Here is a 17,647-nt window from a genome sequence, read left to right as displayed (position 1 = left end):
TATCGCCCTCTATTTACAAAATAAAAAACGCGATAATCGCCGCCGCGCGAGAGAGACACACACACAACACGACGGCGCGGCATAACCAAAGCTAAATTTAACTCTTCTTTATTTGTTGTAGAGGGCGCTAGTTGGCTCTCAAAAAAACAAAACAAATCAATCATGATCATCGGCGTTGAGCTAATTAATCTGAATCCGGAACCACAATAAAAACAATTTCGCGTTGTCATCATTTTCTTTGCTATCGAGTAATTGGTCAAGATGTCGTACTGTGGGTGGTTTTCTGGGGAAAAGTACAAAGACCATTTTAAAGATGGTAATTTCGACCCAAAATTTACTGTTTTTTAGGGTTAGGCCTAGCTAGCTAGACTTAAATTATAGAGAGAGAGTAGGGCATTCGGCCTCTCTCCCTGGATAGGCTAGGGCTAGATCAGAGAGAGTAGAACCAACAGGCCCTGTCTCTCCATATTTAGGCGGAAGTAGGCCTAGTTGTTGTTCCTAGCTTTTAGCTAGTTTAGTCAATCAGGGAATAATTTCGCCAGTGTAGCATAGCAAAAAGCTATACAAAAAAACCTTATTGCTACACTGTACTGTACACATTTCTAAAATTGTCTAGCAAAAAATACAATTCAAAACTATGTTTCTCAACTCAAAAATCAATTTGATTTTAAAATGAAATTTTTCCCTGTCAGTAGAAGTAGACCTAGGCCTAGTAGTAGTAGTCAAATTGTTTTTTAACAAACCAGATCCAAGTAGTGTTTGAAATCTCTTGCGTTTTGTTGTGTCCGTAATATAGTAAACGCAAAAAAGGTATTATTTTAATGTTTTTTTTCCAAGGTATGTACACATGCTCAAAATGTGGCTATGAACTATTTGACAGCAAGAAGAAATACAAACACTCGTCACCTTGGCCTGCATTTACAGATACCATTCACGCTGACAGTGTCTCCAAAAGAGAAGAAAGCAAGAATGCCTTAAAAGTAAGTCAACAAGGAAGTATATATAAACTTTTTTTATGAATAAATTCTTTGTATAGCGCTATTTCAGAGATAAGTCATTGCTCCTGCAATTATATTTTCCAATTTTCGATTCTCTGCAAACCGATCAATGTTGTGACACCTTCCTATCGCTTCACAAAATTTTGACCAAGAGATTTTGTTTTGTGTAGGTATCCTGTGGAAAATGTGGTAATGGTTTGGGGCATGAATTTCTTACCGACGGTCCTGATGGCAAATCGCGCTTTTGAATATTCTCAGAGTCTTTGAAGTTTGTTGCTTTGAAGACTTAAGGTGAGTACTTTTTCATCTAACCTCTAAAAATTGTTGTCAAAATATACTCATGTCATTATATATGTATAATAATTATAATATACTCATGCTATCAATATAGTAACAAAGATTGGAAGCTACACTTTAACAGTGTGGCTCTTCTCAGGGCTTTATTTGTTTTTTATTGGCTTTTCTTTTTAGTGATGCTTTGATGTTTTATGATGATTTTTGTATGTGCTTTTATTTTTTTATATTGTAAATTGTTAAAATAAAATGTATTATTATTATATAATAACCATGTTTTTTCTTTACTTTCTAGAAAAGAATGGAGAGGTGCAGCAGTAGAAACCATTCAACTAACAATGTACGCATTCCCCTGGAGAAAACTAGTTACCTTAACGCAGATAGTACAAAACATTTCTTTATCAATTTAACTAATTAAAGGTATATTGTTTGTCCCTTGTAAACATTTTTGTTGTTGTTGAATATGCCATTTTAATGTCACATATTAGTTATTCACTTTGACTAAACATTGAATAAACAAAATTGAAACAAAAAAATAGTAAAATTGGCTGCCAGTCAATGGGTATTTAGTTGCATTTAACCAATTATTTTGTCTTTTTCTAAGTGAAAACATTTTTTTTTTCGTTTTTTTCCTACAGAGGAGATTAACTTTATTAAAACTGCAAAATGGCATACTAATTTGATTAATCTTAATGTTTTTGGAAGACAATACATTTTTAACATTAAATGCAATTGATAGTAGTACAGTACTATTATCAAATATTTATTAAACACAGTATATTTCATGAGTTAACTATGAAACTAAGCACTTAAGTTTGCATTATTACATCAAACCTCCAGGGAAGAGCATATTTTAATATTTTTGTAGCATTACGGACCAAAGTATGACACGCTCAAGTTAAAGCCTTAAATGGACGACTTGGAGAGTTGAAGTATCTGGCCATGCTACTAGAACATCAAAATATCCTATTTATTTAATCTACTCAGTATATATTAAATAAAATCAAGGTACAATGTTGAGCAATATTTTTATATGATAAGTTATATTGAAACGTTAGCAAAGATGTAATAAATGAATCAAGGACTAAATAAATAAAAACATTGTGTTCAAAGAGAGTGCGTTTTATTGACAGCAGTGCATGTTCCTTGATGTCGCCGCCTATGCAAATCCTTTGTCATCGTCGTCACGTCCACGCTCACACGAACAACACATAAGTTACCGCTTGACAACACAAGTGAGTTGATCAATCACAAAGGACAGTTCGGATGATCCATCGCGGTTTAATTGGTCAAATAATATACAGTGTTCGAGGGGAAACATTAAACGACATACCTGTTGAGAAACCAAGCTTAAAATCAACTAAGTAAACGCAACAAAATCATTTTTTCGTTTTGCCCGTTTGCCGTCAATTAATTGATCAAAATGTCGTTCGCTGCTGGATGGGGTGGAGAAATATTATACAAAGATCATTTTGAAGATGGTAATTTGGAGTTTTAATTGGTAGTAAAGTAAAGTTTCTCTTTAACGACTGCCGATCAACATACCAGTTATAGTACTAGAAGGTCGCAACTGGCTAGAGGGTTACACCCCTAGTTAGTACTACCTAAGTTAGGCCTAGGGCCCACTTTGTAAAGCCTTTAGTTAATAAAAACTAGTACACATTTTAGCAATTTTCTTTTATTACCAAAAATCATATAGTAGAACTGTTAGAAAGAAATTCTTGCATAATTACCTTGCAGTGCAGGCAAATTCCAAGTGCAATTTATTTATTAATTTAAGTTGTAGATTATTTGAATAAAGTTTTACTCTGCACTGCCTCTTAGTAACGAATGACAATATTATCGAGGGAGGCATGGTGCATAACATTTTGATTTCAGCACGTTAATCAAATCCATTAATTAAACCAAGCTCGAAATAGTTTAAACTGCTTAATTTTTTCTGTCTTTGCAAGGTATCTACAAATGCTCAAAATGTAACAATGAGCTATTTGACAGCAAAGCAAAATATAAAGACTCTTCAGCTTGGCCTGCCTTTACAGAGACTATCAATGCCGATAGTGTTTTCAAAAGAGATGAAAGCCAGAATAAATTAAAGGTAAAGTCAACAAACTGAATAGCAATACTGTATATTACTGACTTTTTGTATTGGTAGACATGTCAACTATGATGAAGCAATAAAACTTATTATAAATATCTGCACATGCTTACAAACCAATTAAAGTCAGAAAATGCTGGTTTGTGCAAAAAGTTTGGCCAAGAGATTCAAATTGTATTTTTCTGTGTAGGTAACCTGTGCAAAATGTGGTAATGATCTGGGATATGAAATTCTCGGCGGTGGTCCCGATGGCAAGTCAAGCTTCCAAATATTCTCGTCATCTTTAAGCTTTGTTCCTGCTTAAGGTAAGCAGTTTGTCACTCACATGATTAAAACCTCTAAAAATGTAATAGCTCTAAATATTCTCATTATTTATTTCACAGCCATGTTTTTTTTTCTTTAATTCTAGAAATGAATAAAGAAATGCAACAGCATTAAACCTCGAGAACATATTTTAATGTTTTTGTGGCATTACGACGGACCAAAGTATGACACGCTCAAGTTAAAGCCTTAATGGAAGACTTTGAGAGTTGAGGTATCTGGCCATGCTACTAGAACATCAAAATATCGTGTTTATTTAATTACTTTTCTTAGATTTACAGTATATATTTATTAAATAAAATCAGGGTACAAAGTTGAGAATTTGGCAATATTTGTATAGGGTATTCATATTGATATATCAGGAATTTAAATTAATAGCATAATATTGAACATCAAAATATCCTATTTATTTAATTACTTTTCTTAGGATTACAGTATATATTTATTAAATAAAATCAGGGTACAAAGTTGAGAATTTGGCAATACTTTTATAGGGTATTCATATTGAGATATCAGGAATTTAAATTAATAGCATAATATTGAACATCAAAATGTCCTATTTATTTAATACCCGACCTACTTAGAATTACAGTATATATTTATTAAATAAAATCAGGGTAAAATGTTTAAAACTTACCAATATTTTGTATACAGTAGGATATTCATATTTTGATGTTATATAGGAAAGATGCAGTTAAGATTAAATTGCATTATCATAGCATCAAAATATTTTATTTAATACCCTACAAAGTTTTTCAGTATAAAATCAAGGTACAAGGTCTTAGCATTATTTTTGTAAGATGAATTATTATGAGATGTTAGTTAGCATAGATGCAATAAATTAATATTATATTGGCTTGTAATTCCAAGTAAATTAGTACAGTATTTAGTATTACATAATGCATTTTAAATCTAATTTAATATGGTAAAGAGTTTTTCTTCCTTCAATAGCAAAAAAGAAATAAGTACATTTTTGATCTGTTATTTAATCTGTTAGTAGTGAGGGTTGTTCTGGGAGTCTTGATGTGCAAAATAAAGAAAACCAATACTGTATTGGACAAATTATAAATGTATATGTAAATTATTATTCCTAAATTTGGATATAGTTGTCTTTAGTTACTGGCATTTGTTTCTAGTTTTGGTTCATCATCAACATCCACAGCTTCCTCTTTTATAGTATTGACATCTACCATCTTCTTATCTGTTGTTGGTTCTTTTTGTTCTCCACCAGCTTTTTGCAATCCTTCACATTTATCCTGTTCAGCCTTTTCAGTCTTTATTTCTTCTGGTTTACCATTACCAGAAGTATTGTTTGCTCCACTATCTTTGTGTTTTTCTTTTTCTCCACTATCCTTGTTTTCTCCCGTTTCTCCGCTATCCTTCTTTTCTTCAGTTTCTGCACTATCCTGGTTTTCTTCTATTTCTCCATCTCTTTTGCTTTCTTCTTTTCCTTCCTTTTTATCTTCAAGAACTTCAACAATGGAATGCAAGTTATACTTCCTAAACTTCTTGAAATCCTTGATAACGCTCATGCAACATACATTACGGATAACTTCAACAAGGATGACCAATTCCGGATTATCCATGTTTGCCCGATGATTCAAATCTTCATTCCTCCGAATAATCCTATCCAAGATACCCATAATAGTCTTGCTTTTCACAGTGGTATTGATTCTTATTTTAATAACATACATATATGTTTTACATGAAAATTCAAAATGAGGTGCAACAATTTTGTCTGCAAGTTGCTCTAACTTGTCGTCGTAGGTTTTACACGTTCCGCTGACAGGGAGAAGACGAAGGATGGCGCGTGATTTTAACTTCTTTGTTTCTTGGAGATCACTGAGAATGTAATGGGCTAGCTCGCATGGATTTTCAATCTAGATAAAAATAACATTTAAATAACACTTAAATGTCTTAATAATAGTCTGAATGAATCAAAAGCCAGACGACAAGCCATGCAAGAGCAGTTTCTTTAACCATGGAGCTATACAATTGTATAGCTCCATCCTGTAACCATGAAGCAGTCGAGTTATAAACTATTGCTTCAAGTGAATATCATCTGGTACTAAGTGAAAGCAGGTATACAGTTTTACTATAAAAAAAAGGTGTCTTCCCTTTAAACGAAAGCAAAGTGGGGAGCACAACCATGTCAAGAGACCATAGCAGTAGCAGCTGACATGTATAGCAAATGTGTACTTACATCAGCTTTAATAAACAACACATTGTTTGCACTAGTTTTTAACGCCTGGAATCTAAATTGCTTTCTCTCTTTTATGCTGGATACTTCCTTTTTCAATGCCAAATCAAAATCTTCCTCATCATCATCATCACTTTCTTCTTCTAAAGAAAAAATAAAGTTATGAATGAGGAAAGTACAGTATATGTACAAAGACTAATGGGAAAATTATTTTATAAATCAAAATAATATAATTGTTTAAAATCTCCATTTTCTTGAACACATAACCATAATCCAATCAGCAGTTTCTACATGTATTTTTTGTTACTTAGTTACTCAATCCACAGAACATATTCTCACTTCCAGCTGAGACAACAATCTCAGCTTCCAGTGAATGAAGATGGATAAGACCTGAAAGTTGTCTCAAATAAGACAAAACAAACAACATATACCTTTTACAAAGCCTTGAACTGCTGGGCCATACATTTCATCAGCATATTCATTTAAGAGTTGATAAGCATCTTGTCTGCATTTAAACTCGTTGTAATTGCAGGTTATTATGAATCCTTTCATTCCAGCATCCAGCTCCTGCTCGGCATACTTGCCCTTCTTATGAGCAGACTTGATGTAATAAGATTTTGGTCTTTTATTTGTCCTTTGTTTTGTCATGTTTTAAATCTCTGTTCATCAGATACAGGCTATGAGAAAACACATTTATTTATGACAATAAATTTTCATTTAGGTTATATAGTGTCATTAGTGGAAATATTATCCTTTTTCGGAAATAACACAATGGATGAACGCGCCTCTGAATGAAGGTGTGGGATGCCACAGGACATGAACTTTGACCGGATTGTTCTTGCCAATTAAATAACTGGTTATTTTGTATCATAAGATGTATTATCACTAAACCATATACAGTTACTAAAACACACACATACCTGTACAGTATAATACAAAAATAATAATTGCTTGAGCTATAACATACCTAGTAAAAATCAACTAAAAAATCAAATTATAATTAAACTAACATATTTAATGTTATACACCACTTTTTATTTACAAACATTAACATTTACAGTAGTTGGGTGTACATCCCCCAATTAAAAATGGAACAGTCTGTAATGACAGAATGTTTCACCCTGTACACACATTATTTAATACTGAATCAGTGCAATTTAAAGCTCTGTCTACACTGTCAAACTTTATGAAAAAAAAAATGTGATGTGCCCATGTATGGACATGATGTTGTCATATCACTACCATATTTGGGTATATCACACTTTTTTGTCACTTGAATTTTGATAGTGTAGAGATTTAGTCTATAAAATTCCAAAGTGTTTTAATTCTTTCCAGTAATTCCTAATTTTAGAACAACCGTGTTTAAATTATCGTTAGTCCAATAAAGTGTTCAATAACATAATTATTGTACAATAACAAATATTACAATTAATTAAAAACAAGATTTAAAATTCATAACTGAAAATTAATAGTTTATCAGTACACAATGTTTTAAATATTTTTTGACAGCGTCTCTTTCAATGCTTCATTAAAAGACAGCCTTTCGGAATTCTACGGAGTATTTTTCTCCGCCAAAAAAGTTGCATTAGATTGGGAAGTCCAGAATGGTGCAGGATTCAAGGAGGTCTTCAATGCTTATCCTGTGTTTTAAATACTTCTTCCACAGTCTGAATAACTTTGCATGTTGCCATTGTTTCTGGGGGGAAAAACCAAAATAAATATTTAGGTTTAGAGAATGGAGTTGAAACCCTATTTTGCCCGTTATCAATTATGTTACTGTAACTCCGCCTTTTTTAGGAGACATAATTGTTTTTGAAATGAAAGTTCTGATATTGTTTATTTGCTTGTTTTTTTGCTTACCTTCTTGACGTTAATTTTATCAAATTTGTTTGATATATTAATAAAGAACTGAATTAAATTATTCTAATCACTCACATCACTGTACCGTTTCCTTACCTTTTTTAGACTACAGAGTTTCTCTTCAGATACTAATTTCCAATGCGCTGGTAAATCAAGTTTTGATATGCTGTCAAATTGACCAACTAATTCATACAAACCGGTCGTTTTCCCTATAAAACAAATAATAATAATAATATATGGTATTTATAAGGCCCCTTCCCAGAGCGCCGTACATACATCACAATACTTAAATGGATAAATCTTAAAATGACACGCATTAAAACTTACAATAAAAATTTACAAGCATTAAAACTTACAATAAAGATGATATGGGGTTTACATTACATTATATTCATTGGCCAAGATTTACACAATATATTAATAGCTATGAATCATTTGTATTCCATCTCTTATGCTAGGCCTAGCAACAAAGGCAAGTAATTGCGTACCTACTGGGTAGCTATCTCAACTTTAATACGTCATGAATATGTATGAGCATGCACACAGATAACAAAGCAATCTTACCATCTATGTGCTTTTCTATTTTCCTGTGCCATTCTTCAACATCGGTCTCTGTTCGTACAACTTGTTCAAAAACACTCCAATGATGTGGTCTCCAAAAAGTGTGTTTCACCCAGTTGCTTTCAACATGACTGAATAGGCTTTGGCACTTTTTGTTTTTTTTCTGTAACCTGAATATGAAAACCACATTAATACTGTCTTGCATATAGAAGCATGGAGGTTCGTTTAAAAATAAAGAAATAATACCGGTAATACTGTAATTTGGTTTCACAATAAATTCACTGATTAGTGTTAGAGACTCTTCTCTGATCAGTCCATGTAAATGACTTTGATCTTTGGAAAGGATTTATATACTGTAAATGGTGATGTTGTGTTTATTTGGATTTTAAATTCCTTACCTAATTAGAGCATCTGGTATCTCCTCAGATGGCAAGTACACTAAAGCCATTATTTTCCTTGATAAACTAATTTCTGCCTCCTAAAATACATAGATTAATTAAAAACAACATGTTTTAAAGCAGAAAGAAATCAGTATGATATTCTTGTACTTTGGTGAAGACAATAGTACCAATGTCACTATCTCTATATATTTGTCATATTTTATACTAATTTGTTGTCATGTTAATTGTCTTGTTGAGGCCCTCCATAAAATCAGCACACGCTGGCAGGGTTCCACTCGCGAAACATGGTAAAATAAATAACTGCCATCATACAAAAATAGTCATGAGGTTCTATCACTGACAGAAACTTTACGTTACGCATACTTACTAGTTTTGTTCTTGGCATTTTTTTCTTGATGTTCTTCATCCAATGGAATGCACAGCCTTGAATCAATACGTTGGGCATTGCAGACTGAAACGCCTTCCACAACGGAACATCAAAATCCAGCACAGCCTTTTTGACAGACTGTCTGTGTGGTAGAAGTTTAACAAGGTGTTCGAGAACCTATTAGGTACAGATTGTAGAACATATTATGCTAATACAGTAAATCCCTCTTTTGAGACACACCCTATTCAGGGGAAACACCCTATTCAGGGGACACACCCTATTCAGGAGACACACCTAATGAACGTGAAACTAAACTTTTAAACTGCATTTGCTATAATATATATATAGAAAGAATCCACATGTACTGGAAGTAATAAACTGAATATCTTCTTTTTTAAGAAAAAATGTATAAATAATCATGTTGGAAAAAGACTATCGCTTTTTGATGATGAACAACTCTAAAATGTATATAGGAAATGTTTTTTTTTATTTTGTATCTATTATCTTGTGTTTATTGTTTTATGTTTTTTATGTAAAAGGGTCCTGCGAAAACAGAAGTGTAAACTTCTCTATGCAGGATCCTTGCCATCATTTATGCAATGAAACTGTATTTATAAACGATGAGTACATAAATGTGAATTGAATTGAAGAATTTGTTTTATCATAACTGTGTTGCTATATGTTTGTGGAAACAAATTGAAATCGAAGACTTGACACAAATAAGGGGCAACTTAACACTAAAGCCACTAATAAATATTAAGGGACACTTTGTGGATGCAAAAAGTGTCCCTTTAATAGTGGTTCTACTTTAACTTTAAATACTATTAAGGGGAGACTTAGTTGGGTTCAAAACGTGTCCCTTTAATAGTGGTTCTATTTTAACTTTAAATACTATTAAGGGGAGACTTAGTTGGGTTCAAAACGTGTCCCTTTAATAGTGGTTCTATTTTAACTTTAAATACTATTAAGGGGAGACTTAGTTGGGTTCAAAACGTGTCCCTTTAATAGTGGTTCTATTTTAACTTTAAATACTATTAAGGGGAGACTTAGTTGGGTTCAAAACGTGTCCCTTTAATAGTGGTTCTATTTTAACTTTAAATACTATTAAGGGGAGACTTAGTTGGGTTCAAAACGTGTCCCTTTAATAGTGGTTCTATTTTAACTTTAAATACTATTAAGGGGAGACTTAGTTGGGTTCAAAACGTGTCCCTTTAATAGTGGTTCTATTTTAACTTTAAATACTATTCAGGGGAGACTTAGTTGGGTTCAAAACGTGTCCCTTTAATAGTGGTTCTATTTTAACTTTAAATACTATTAAGGGGAGACTTAGTTGGGTTCAAAAAGTGTCCCTTTAATAGTGGTTCTATTTTAACTTTAAATACTATTAAGGGAAAACTTAGTTGGGTTCAAAACGTGTCCCCTTAATAGTGGTTCTACTTCAACTTTAAATAATATTCAGGGGAGACTTAGTTGGGTTCAAAAAGTGTCCCTTTATTGTGGTTTTACTGTACAGTAACTTTAAATAATATTCAGGGGAGACTTAGTTGGGTTCAAAACGTGTCCCTTTAATAGTGATTTTACTGTAACTTTAAATAATATTCAGTGGACACTAGTTGGGTTAAAAAGTGTTCCTATAACAGTATGTATATGTAACTTTATTCCATCAATCGTACATTTTTTTGGTATTATAATGGTAACCATAATAACGTGTATTTACAGTGATTTTTACAACATCATAAAATGTAACTTTATTGAAATAGTGAATACAGTAATATAGTTTGCATTTCAAACTTGTCTAGAATTACATTACAACAAAACAAATCAGTTGGTTTGTTACACTCACCGCTTTATAGTCACGTTGGCGATGTTTTGACATCAAAACAAAAGCAAGTGGTATTAGAATCACTTCAAGTTCCAGGCGCACATACGTCTGGATTGATAAGACATGTGTAAAGGGATGTTGCACAAACTGTAGGAAAAAACATATTAAAATTAATCATTTTATCATTCATAATTTTAAAAATATGCACATTTTTAAGGAATAGTAAGAAAGGCAAGAACCAGACAATGCTAAAAAAGAAATAATTAAAAATCAAATTTGTAATGTAATAGAGTGGTATTAAACATATTGCAGAGGCCTGGGAGTTGAACAGAGGACTGTGGTATATTTAAGACAAGCAGCAAACCACCCAGCTACAACGCCACTAATCTTACACATACTGTACTTCAACTTACCTTGTTTGTGCAGTCAACCAACCAGATTTTAGTATCGGCCAAAATGGACAGTTGGTCATTTGAGGCCATTAAGATATGGCGGTCAGAATCACACTGTATATCAGCTTTAATAAAGTCTTGAGGCATGTAATGGTCATTTATCTAAAAAAGTGAAAATAAAATCAAATTAATGAATTAATTTATGTACCCTGTATGTTATATAGTGAGTGTTATGCATAAGGTAGAAACAGGTAGAAAAAAAAATAAGGACTAAATCTCTGTGTGATATGACATCATTGTGTCCATATACGGGCACATCACATTGTTTTGTAAGAATTACCTTGAAATTTAAATTCTTTGGATTGTTAGGCCGTAACGTAGCCCTTGCTCTATTTGCAAGTCTTATTAACACTGGAGTGCTTGGCAGTCCTCCAGCCACAATTCCTGCATTGTAATATTTAGATACCACATCCCTAACTACCTTGCGAGCAGTATCATTCATCATTAGCCTTGAACGCTCTTTGATCTGTAAAAACCGAATAACAAATGTTTATAATGTGTTTACTCCCGTCTAAATTAGATTGTTGCAGGAGATAACAAAGTAAAGCTTGGTTCCCAGTAGAACGTAACGCAAGGACGTAAACGCAACGCAAGCGTTTTAACCAATGACAAGCGAAGTTATAGACAGTTAGCAATCACAAGCGAATAAGCCATCGCTTGTGATTGGTCAATTCACTTGCGTTGCGTTACGTCCTTGCGTTGCGTCGCTAGTGGGAACCACGCATTAGTATAATACAGTACTAATAGATGCTAACACTAATATAAGTAATAAGAGAAATCATTGTATAGATGTAGGCCTATAGAGGTCTGAAAATTAATTAAAAGCATACCTCTGTTATGTTAACTTTAGTAGACTAACACTACTGTAATTTAGGTAGTAACAAATGAAATCATTGTATACATGTATAGAGGTCAGAAAATTAGACTGATAAAAAGCATGCCTCAGTTATAATGTTAACTTTAGTAGACTAACACTACTGTAATTTAGGTAGTAACAAATGAAATCATTGTAAACATGTATAGAGGTCAGAAAATTAGACTGATAAAAAGCATACCTCAGTTATAATGTTAACTTTAGTAATCGATTTTGGTTTAGGTTCATGATTGTGGCTTTGCTTTCCTTCTTTGAAGCCCTCCAGTGTCTGCTTGATGGAAGCAGGACAACGGTTCACTTTATTCCGAACACTGCATTTCCAGGTAGTGGTATTTTTTCCTTGAAGCTGTCAGTAAATATATGATGGTATGTCAATCTGTACTCTTCATTGAATACATTTACAGTAATAAACTAAATTATTACCCTCTTCAAACTCCAGAGTTTAAACACACCAGTGTTGACACTCAAGTATGTGTAACACTAGTGTTGACACTGGTGTGTGTGTGTAACACCGGTGTTGTTACTCCGGTATGTATACCACCAGTGTTATCACTCTGATATGTATAACACCAGTGTTGTTACTCTGGTATGTGTAACACCATTGTTGACACTCCGGTATGTGTGACACCAGTGTTGACACTCCGGTATGTGTAACACCAGTGTTGAAACTCTAGTATGTGTAACACCAGTTTTGACACTCCAGTATGTGTGACACCAGTGTTGACCCTCTGGTATGTGTAACACCAGTGTTGACACTCTAGTATGTGTAACACCAGTGTTGCCACTCCGGTATGTGTAACACCAGTGTTGACACTCTAGTATGTGTAACACCAGTGTGGACACTCCAGTATGTGTAACACCAGTGTTGACACTCTGGTATGTGTAACACCAGTGTGGACACTCCAGTATGTGTAACACCAGTGTTGACACTCTGGTATGTGCAACACCAGTGTTGACAGTACGGTATGTGCAACACCAGTGTTGACACTCCAGTGTGTAAACTTCAGAGTATTGTATAAGTGTAAGGGGCATGTACAAAATAATTTTAAGCTTACTAGAACTCTTGTTAATTGAAGTATGAATACAAGAAAGGCAATTTGCAAGCTTTAAATAAGTAATACTGTACCTTGACTGTAAATGAGAATCCTCTACTATCCAGAAGCAGACGCCCTCCACGCTTTGTTCCATTATCAGCAATCGTATAGACCGGACCAACAATCTCAGACATATCAATGTCATTTCTATACAAAAGAACAATTAGAAATAAAAATATTTTATACAGTTAACTCTCATAATTGAATTATCTGATAACCAGAATCACAAGTTCCAAAATTCTTTACCATCAAAACATATTTGGAATATGAGTTGGATATTCCTCTTGACTTCTATACGCCTTTATTAACCGTTCAAAATGTGGTTCATTGACAAAATAAATTTTATCTTTGTTGAAATCTTTTGGAGAAATTCTTGCTTGTCATGACGTAAAGAAACATATACGCACACGATTATAGAATCTATGATACAGACGTATTAGGCCAGACCAAGGGTATTGAAAGAGTTGACTGTAATAATATTCATAAATAAAACTAATACTTACTGTAGGACTACTACTCCATCTGATAGAGAAACTGTTTCTTCGGCTGCAGGGTCTTCACTGAAAAGAAAGTTGCAAAAAATAGCTACAGTAGTTGATACAAGTATTGGACAACAGTGAAAAGAAAATGGTGATAGGTTGGCTCAAAATAAAAATGAAATTTTAATTGTTAGTTATTCAAAATGTGACTTAATCAAATTTCTTTTTTGTACATATTTAATGATATATTTCACTTATCAATAAATGACAATAAAACTTTCAAAAAGTAACTTTCCACAAATAAAATACTTTTACCAACTAAAAATCAACTAACTTACCTAACGATAGACATTGCTGCATTCCGAGTTTCTAAAAAGATATAAAAATATAATCATAACAATTATGTAAATGAGAGCTTTAAAACTAACCCAGTTTAAGTCTCATTCAATCTCATCTGAACTAGCCAACTGGCAAGGATTACTAGAACCAGAGATATTTAACAAAAAGATCAACACAACATGGTCTATACTTCAATTTTGTAATGCTAGTTTAGGTTTGGAAAAAGGCATATTGGGCTGTGCAATTGAAACCCTATAAGTGAACATCACTCTATAGAGGGCGTTCAGGGTGAGACTTTGTGGGTGTTGAGGATAGAGAGACTATGTTTTAGATTGTTGTTGGAACAACCCAATAAAGTGTTGTATTTATAGCTAAATTTCAAGACTGATTGATTACTACTAATACCACCACGATCATTTGTTACACAATCTACAGTTAAGCTCTGTCTACACTTTACAAACTTTATGTGACAAAAAAAATGTGATGTGCCCATATATGGACATGATGTCATATGACAACCATCGAATATCTGGGCACATTACACTTTTTTGTCAAACTAGTTTGATAGTGTAGACAGAGCTTTATCTACCTTTTATAAGCTGTAGCTCTTCTTGAATTGTTCTTACTTGAGTCGATTGAAGTTCTGAAAACAATAGCAAATACTGATATACTGTAGTAATGTACCACTCTCAGTCACCAGTGTAGTATAATAGAGATATTAGAAAACGTCTTCATGGTAGTATACATGAACTGAACACAGCATTGGGCAATGGATTGTGGCCTTTTAAATCAATTATGTTAAACCACCTACAGATCTCTGTAGTTGATGCCAGGCCTGGTCTTTTGAGGGGTGGGAGTGCGATCACTCGCCTACACACTGATAAAATGTCTTCATGGTGTGCGATTTATAGGCCACCAACACATCAAGATACAAACAGCACCCCTGCAATTTTTAAAAGATAAAGGCCTGTGATGCATGTTTTCTTACCTTTAATCATCTGTACATCTTGTTCAATAGGGCCTAGCTCCATGGGCAATGACATTTCTGATTCTGGAAATAAGAAAATCATTTACTGCAATTTGATGAAAAGCAAAAGTAAAAATTAAAACTAGGGTTTTGAACTCTCATTATACACAATTTCAGCCAGCTGGAGATTTCAAAATGATGAACCATGTTCAGTTTTACCAAACAGGAATGTATCGTTTTTAGAGAGGGTACTGTAAATGAAGGGATTCCCAGTGGCATAACGGCTATGAGCGCTCACTGGCTAAACCCAGGGGCTAATGGGGGTCACTGAGCAGGGCCAAGAGGAAAAAACTGGCATTAGAATATGTTGAAAAAGGCTAAATATATCCAAGGCCTCCAGCGTTGGACGGGAAACTTAAGGTTCCTAAACCAGGGGCCTCAGCATTATGCCACTGGGGATTCCCCTTACCTTTTTTACAATTTGTGGATTCAGCTTCTACATCTCCTGCAGCTTCTTCTTCCGATACATTCTTCTCCATCTTGGATTCCCGCAAAATTCCACCTATCAAAAAAGACACTTAACCTGTATTTTACACAACATGAAATTTAGCTATTTAACACAAGAAATAAATAATAAAGACATACAGTAAACAGACAATTATATTCAAATCATAATTATGCATCTTTCGTGATAAGGTACATATTTCATTTATTTGACCAACAAATCATACAGAGATTTGATTTGGTCAGTTGCTAAAGTAAACAAGATACAACTTCAAAAGTCAGCAGTCACATGATCTTAACAATTAAATTTATAATAAACAATATATTTAGATGTGTATAAAAAAAAAATAAAAAAAATATTATTATATACAAAATATATTATTCAGAAGGAATAACATGTACTTATGAAAAAACTTATTGGCATAATATTAAGATGTTAATACTATATTGTATTTTCGTAGTCTTTTGAATATTATTACACAATTTAATATTTTATTGAATTCACTATGGACCTAATATTTTAATAAATAACAATATAAATAGCTTTACTAAATATTAAATTAGAGTACGTTCCTATTTTTACCCATTTTAACTTGAAAATATTGACATACCATATTTATCTTTTTATATGTTATTGTTGTACTGCTTTAACCTATATACTGCGCTTAGAACGGTGAATGATTATAATAATCATTATTTTCATAAGAACATGTATTGTCCCTTGAAACACAAAAAAATGAAGGTCAAAGTAATCTAAATTTAAATTGGCCATATCAAAGTCATTCACTTTAAGTTGAAAATTCGAGCCAAAAACAACAAGTTTACGTAATTAACAGGTAAATTAGTATGCATGCTACTCATGTATGCTAATTAGGATTGTTTACAACTCGTCACGGTTGAGAAGGTGTTTTCAAAAAACATATCGCGTTTTATGATTATGCATACAGAGTAGCCAAACAAGCACGTTGCATTATGAGATATGTTTTGATAGAAAACTTTGACCGGAAGTCAAAGTTATTTTTTTTTAGACAAATTTTTTGTGAAAGTTAATATAAACTATTATGATACTTCAAAATGACCCACCTTTTTTCGAAATCTTTTTTAAAAATTTTTTTGGAATTAGTCAAAGGGACAATACATCTTTAAACATATTGGTTGGTTTCATAGGCTTACTGTAAGTTCATAATAAATCAATATTCAGAATACTGTACGGCGGTGCTGTACAGTATTGGCTTGTATGTAGCTGCGACAGTATTGGCGTCCCATAGAAAATGTTGTTTTGGTCACACACCAGCAACAACACAGTACAACTACTGTATATTTACAACAGTGGACCCTTAGTACTGTAGTGGATTACTGTATTACTACTAGGCCTATACTGTGTGTATGGCACTATTCATTTACTAGTTAGGCCTAGGCTAGGCCTATCTAGGCTATACTGTATTATTACTTAAAATATTATTATAATAAACTAAAATGTCATTTAAAAATACATCATTTGATACAAATAGCCTAATTAACAATTGCATTTGTTAATCACTCAGGTCAAAATGACCCGAGATGGGAGCGAAGCGACTCTGTACAATTGGCAAAACACAATGTGGCCGGTCAGTCTGTGCAATAATGCCAAGCAGTATGTACAAACCGACCACGCCCGCGAAAATTGTTCAGGCAGCGCGTGGTGGGAAAGCTAATCCCGTTAAGGTTTTTAGTACGAATCGACTAAAATTGGTTCAAAATGACCATTTTTTAATACCTTTTGTTGTATTCGACACTTTATTTTCAGTCTAGACTCAATAGTGTTTAGATTGATAATAGTATCAAAAGCTACAACGGCATAAAAACGTTAAAAATAGTGAATATAAACTGTTTAGCTTTGCCCTTACTTACCATGCATAAAAAAGAACTAGGCCTAAGAAGACTGTGTATAGCGCCGCTCTCTCTCTCGCTAGCTCCACGCTACGCGGGGGCGCTATAACAATCTTTAGAATAAACTTTTGCGCATGTCTTAAAAAACAT

At 33.3% G+C, this 17,647-nt stretch overlaps 2 protein-coding genes across 2 annotated transcripts; both read right to left on the bottom strand.

Annotated features, from left to right (window-relative positions):
- Nucleotides 1–3,741: 3,741 nt before the first annotated feature.
- On the bottom strand, nt 3,742–6,664 carry LOC140060144 (THUMP domain-containing protein 1-like). The gene is made up of 3 exons (XM_072106235.1): nt 6,340–6,664; nt 5,912–6,051; nt 3,742–5,588 (listed from the first exon to the last, which is right to left on the bottom strand). Exons 1-3 carry the CDS (start codon nt 6,554–6,556, stop codon nt 4,821–4,823), a joined length of 1,125 nt encoding a protein of 374 aa, XP_071962336.1. The 5' UTR covers nt 6,557–6,664; the 3' UTR covers nt 3,742–4,820.
- Nucleotides 6,665–6,680: 16 nt separating this feature from the next.
- Nucleotides 6,681–17,577, bottom strand: LOC140060137 (uncharacterized). The gene is made up of 16 exons (XM_072106222.1): nt 17,519–17,577; nt 15,594–15,686; nt 15,146–15,208; nt 14,747–14,800; nt 14,157–14,187; nt 13,843–13,899; nt 13,372–13,486; nt 12,427–12,591; nt 11,652–11,837; nt 11,333–11,473; nt 10,941–11,066; nt 9,098–9,274; nt 8,728–8,807; nt 8,333–8,499; nt 7,865–7,977; nt 6,681–7,604 (listed from the first exon to the last, which is right to left on the bottom strand). The coding sequence occupies exons 1-16, from the start codon at nt 17,523–17,525 to the stop codon at nt 7,494–7,496; spliced, it is 1,686 nt and encodes a 561-aa protein (XP_071962323.1). The 5' UTR covers nt 17,526–17,577; the 3' UTR covers nt 6,681–7,493.
- Nucleotides 17,578–17,647: the final 70 nt, after the last annotated feature.

The sequence above is a fragment of the Antedon mediterranea genome, chromosome 1 (genome assembly GCF_964355755.1).
Source record: "Antedon mediterranea chromosome 1, ecAntMedi1.1, whole genome shotgun sequence".
Classification (NCBI taxonomy): Eukaryota; Metazoa; Echinodermata; class Crinoidea; order Comatulida; family Antedonidae; genus Antedon; species Antedon mediterranea.
This window is presented reverse-complemented; position numbering and strand designations above follow the sequence as displayed.

Coding starts and splice junctions, on each gene's coding strand:
- LOC140060144 (XM_072106235.1), bottom strand. CDS start 6,556: ATGACAAAACAAAGGACAAATAAAAGACCAAAATCTTATTACATCAAG. Junction 6,052..6,339: donor AGTTCAAGGCTTTGTAAAAG/GTATATGTTGTT, acceptor TTTTTTCTTTAG/AAGAAGAAAGTGATGATGAT. Junction 5,589..5,911: donor TGTTGTTTATTAAAGCTGAT/GTAAGTACACAT, acceptor ATTTTTATCTAG/ATTGAAAATCCATGCGAGCT.
- LOC140060137 (XM_072106222.1), bottom strand. Junction 14,801..15,145: donor AGATGTACAGATGATTAAAG/GTAAGAAAACAT, acceptor TATTGTTTTCAG/AACTTCAATCGACTCAAGTA. Junction 8,500..8,727: donor ATACCAGATGCTCTAATTAG/GTAAGGAATTTA, acceptor TTTCATATTCAG/GTTACAGAAAAAAAACAAAA.